The sequence below is a fragment of the Apiospora aurea genome (assembly GCF_038362705.1).
Source record: "Apiospora aurea strain CBS 24483 chromosome Unknown utg000008l_segment0_segment0, whole genome shotgun sequence".
Classification (NCBI taxonomy): domain Eukaryota; kingdom Fungi; phylum Ascomycota; class Sordariomycetes; order Amphisphaeriales; family Apiosporaceae; genus Apiospora; species Apiospora aurea.
Window position 1 is genome coordinate 2,739,991 of NW_027117395.1, and position 3,634 is coordinate 2,743,624.

General features: G+C 53.1%; 2 protein-coding genes across 2 annotated transcripts; one reads left to right on the forward strand and one right to left on the reverse strand.

The window, feature by feature from the left end:
- Window positions 1-367: 367 nt before the first annotated feature.
- PG986_012319 (uncharacterized protein) lies at window positions 368-1,539 on the forward strand (the record flags this gene model as incomplete). The annotated part of the gene is made up of 2 exons (XM_066848541.1): window positions 368-439; window positions 535-1,539. The coding sequence occupies 2 exons, from the start codon at window positions 368-370 to the stop codon at window positions 1,537-1,539; spliced, it is 1,077 nt and encodes a 358-aa protein (XP_066695237.1).
- A 932-nt stretch (window positions 1,540-2,471) lies between these two features.
- PG986_012320 (alpha/beta-hydrolase) lies at window positions 2,472-3,351 on the reverse strand (the record flags this gene model as incomplete). Its single annotated transcript, XM_066848542.1, has 3 exons — window positions 2,472-2,676; window positions 2,725-2,868; window positions 2,960-3,351. 3 exons carry the CDS (start codon window positions 3,349-3,351, stop codon window positions 2,472-2,474), a joined length of 741 nt encoding a protein of 246 aa, XP_066695238.1.
- Window positions 3,352-3,634: the final 283 nt, after the last annotated feature.

Consider the following 3,634-nt stretch of genomic DNA (forward strand, 5'->3'; position numbering starts at 1 on the left):
ACGCTCTCTATTCTTACGCACCTAATACATCACACCAACACTGTTGCCAGCCAACAGCCAAGCAATATCACTCGTTTACCTTTTGCTCTCATCTGAAGCAGCAAGCCTCCCCAGATTCCGGCCAAAGAAAAAAAAAAAAAAAAGCCCGAGCGGCCGAACCCCCCAGCGAAACCGAACATCCTGCCTTTCTTTAAGTGCCTACAGACCAGACTTGCTCCTACATAGGCGCCGGCTTTTACAACTCCACCGCAAACCGACTCGCCCTGCAAAATCCTCAACGCTGGAACCGATTCGACCAGGCCTGAGACGACGACCCGATCAAAGCATTTAATTCGGCGGTTGCGTGCACCAACATAGACTGGCGGCCATGTCGTCTCCATTAAAGAAGCAGCCGGAAGCGGTAGCAGACAAAGTTCTCAAACGAGTCGAAGTGAGCAAGGTAAGTTTGCAACAGCAGTAATTCCCTTCGTCTCCTGCCACCCTCTCCCCCTCTAGATGGTTTGCAAAGCCTAACGATGGACCCGTGGCCTATAGATTGCTCGAAGGCTCCAAGGCCGTCTGGCTCTTGCCCACTTCAAGACGAAGCATGGCTGGGAAGACCTCACTCTCGACACCCTAGAGCCCAAGCTGGACGAGGAGCGCCGCAAGCGCAACTACGACGGTGACGTCCTCTCCGACTCATCATCCAGCACCTCGGAACTGCCCTACCCGACAAGAACCCTCATGAGCTCGCCTCTAAAGGCTCCCCTCTTCTCCGATGCCATCGGCTCCAGCAGTGGCAGCACAGGGCACCGCAAGCGAACATACATGGCTTCCTTCGACATGGACATGGCCTTGTCGAGTCCTGCCAAGCGGTATCGGTCCTCGCCCACCCCACACAAATCATTTCATATGGGACAGAACAACTGGAAGTCTCACCGGCAACTCATTCAGTCGTCGCCCATCAAGCCGCGCCGGCAGCAGCACTTCACGACTTCGACTGGTCCGAATGTGTCCTTCTTCCAAGGGGTCCGGCGTGTGTCGGTCGACCTAGCGTCACCCAACTTTGCCGCCCCTCCCTCGGACGACGAGGAGGACCTCTTCCCGATCCATTCCTTTCAGCTCCAACCTCACCATTCGTCGCCGCCGAGGACGCCGCCTATGCGCAACAGATCTCTTCATGGCCGACACAAGGACAGAAACACGGCGAATAATAACAAGGGCGGCGAGGAGGGTGCAGATCTATTGCTATACCTGGCTGCATCTCCCTCGCCTGCTATGCCATCTACTCGGACCAGAATGGAACCACCGTCTACACCTCCCCCGAAGAAGGATCTTGCCCTGCCATCGTCGATGATGACTACACCCGGTGGTGGCAATCTATTCCCCGCTACGCCAGGCCAACCGTTTGACTTTGCAGACTTTGTCAACATCACTCCCAGTCCTGCACAAAAGCCCTGGAAAACACCACTAGGGGCCATGTCATCAGCAAAGACCCCTATCAGTATCACCAGGCGAAGACTAACGTTTGACGAACCGCTCGTGCATGGACTTCCTTGAAGATAACTACGTCCCCTTCAGTATGGCAGAACTCCTTTTTTTGATATACCGAAATAGGAACTTCTCAGTCTGGTTGGGTCTATGACCTCTTCTATCATGGTCGACGGATACCACTACGACACTTTTTTTCTCCTTTTTTCTTACGTGGATATGATACCAACGAACGAGCAATCCTGCAAGATACACCTTAAGTTTGGGGGGCAGTCATATGTTTTCTCATTGTATGTTTTGGGAGAGGTGTTACGAAGCTTTGCAGCAGTTACGAGATGGGCATTACCGGGGGTTTCGATGGCTGGTCAGGACAGATGTGGGCTCCAATTGGTTCTGAGGAGGTGAATTTTGCGTTGCGGTTGGACACGATTTTCTGATTTTTTTATTTTTTTCTTGCGATGCGCATAAGCCAACAGCAAAGCCCCCCTATTTCTGTTTTCCTCATATCTTGAGCCCTTCGCCCGTGGCATTGGACACACACACACACACACATTTGGTGTGGCTTAGGCAGAAGCCAGTCTAGTCTAATTCAGAGGAAGAACGCATGAAGATTGGCCTTTACTTGACTTACGATGCTCTTTTTGAATCACGCATGGGCACGCAACGGCATGGCTGGGGGACGCGAAGTGGGCCACTTTACGCGCCCGAAACGTGTCAAGATTTACCAGATTAGGAAGTTTCGGAGGGGCAGATCGGGCTTACACAGCGACCAAAACGCGAACCGTGTCCGCGACCGTGACTTTTCGTGCTCGCGCCTTTAAGTGGCTTGAGCCTGATTGGGCGTGTGAGTTGAGAGCACTACGGCGTATGCGGTTAGTGCTAGCTGGACCTAACTTGGCTATAGCTCTGTCGCTGTAAGCCTTTGCTATACACAAAACCAGGTAGACAAGTACTAAGAGGTAATGTATACCTCGCCCTGTTCAACTAACTACCTTGGTACCCTAAACAGAAGAAGCTTCCGCCTTTTCGACAAGATCCTGCAGCTCCTTGGCGACAAACGCCGGGTTGTCTTTCTGGATAAAGTGACCAGACTTAGGCGCGATAAGCGGCCCCTTGGCCCTGTCCCTGTCGGTAAGGCCACAAAGCCCTTCGTTATAGTTATGCCACATGCTGTTCATTGGCCCCTTATCTTTAGCCAGATGTTCTCTGCGAAAAGCAAAAAAACAATCAGGTGCTCGAGGGGTTTTTACTTACGGCTGGGTATATATGGCCGCCATGCCTATAGGTACCTTGAGCATCGTCCATTCTTCCCGGGAGAACTGCTCCAGCTCGTGGCCCACGACGGTAACCCAGAGGCCTTTCTCGAGCGAAGTCTTGGACCCCTTCAGCTTGGGATATCTAATTGGAAAAGCTCTCGAGGTTAGTGAACCAGGGACGAAAGCTCGGTCGTTGGCCAACCACGTAGGTCGGTCAAAAGGTTGATGAATACTTCTCGGCATATCTTCGCGCGACTTGTGCGCCTATGTTGTTGTTCACAAAGACGATCCGCGAGTGGCGGTCGGGGGAGACGGTCTGGATCAGCTCTTGCAGGTCGTCGGTCACGTCGTCTAGGGTGTGAGCGTAGCCGGGATCCTTGCTCGGCCAGTTCTCGCGCGGGTCTCGAGAGGATCCGCCCTGGCCGTAGCGGTCGTAGGTGAGCAGCCAAGGCCTCGGAGAGACGGTCGATTGCTGCTGAAAGAGCTCGATGGCCGGTTTCCACACGCTCTGGAGGAATCCGAGGCCGTTGAGGAAGACCACCAGGAGGCTGCTTGCGGCATCTCCTGGGATCAGTTCATACGCCAGAACGGCGTCGGGCTTGGAAGGGAGAGCCACTGCAGGCATGTTGAGACAAAAGGTAACAGATACGCCTGCAGATGGTCCTTTGATATTGGGAATACGAAGAAGGCGAGGAATGCCAAGGTGATTTCTCGTTAAAGTAGACGATGAGAACAAGCCCCTCTCCCCCCTCCCCCTCCCCCCTCCATAATTGTTGGCTCACGGTCGTGATTACCATCACGGGGAAGCAGATGTGTGCTTGAGATCTCTGACTAACTGCATATGTGGCTGTACGGGGGGTTTTTTGTAATACAAGACATTCAGATAACAACATGTAAGTCTACATGTT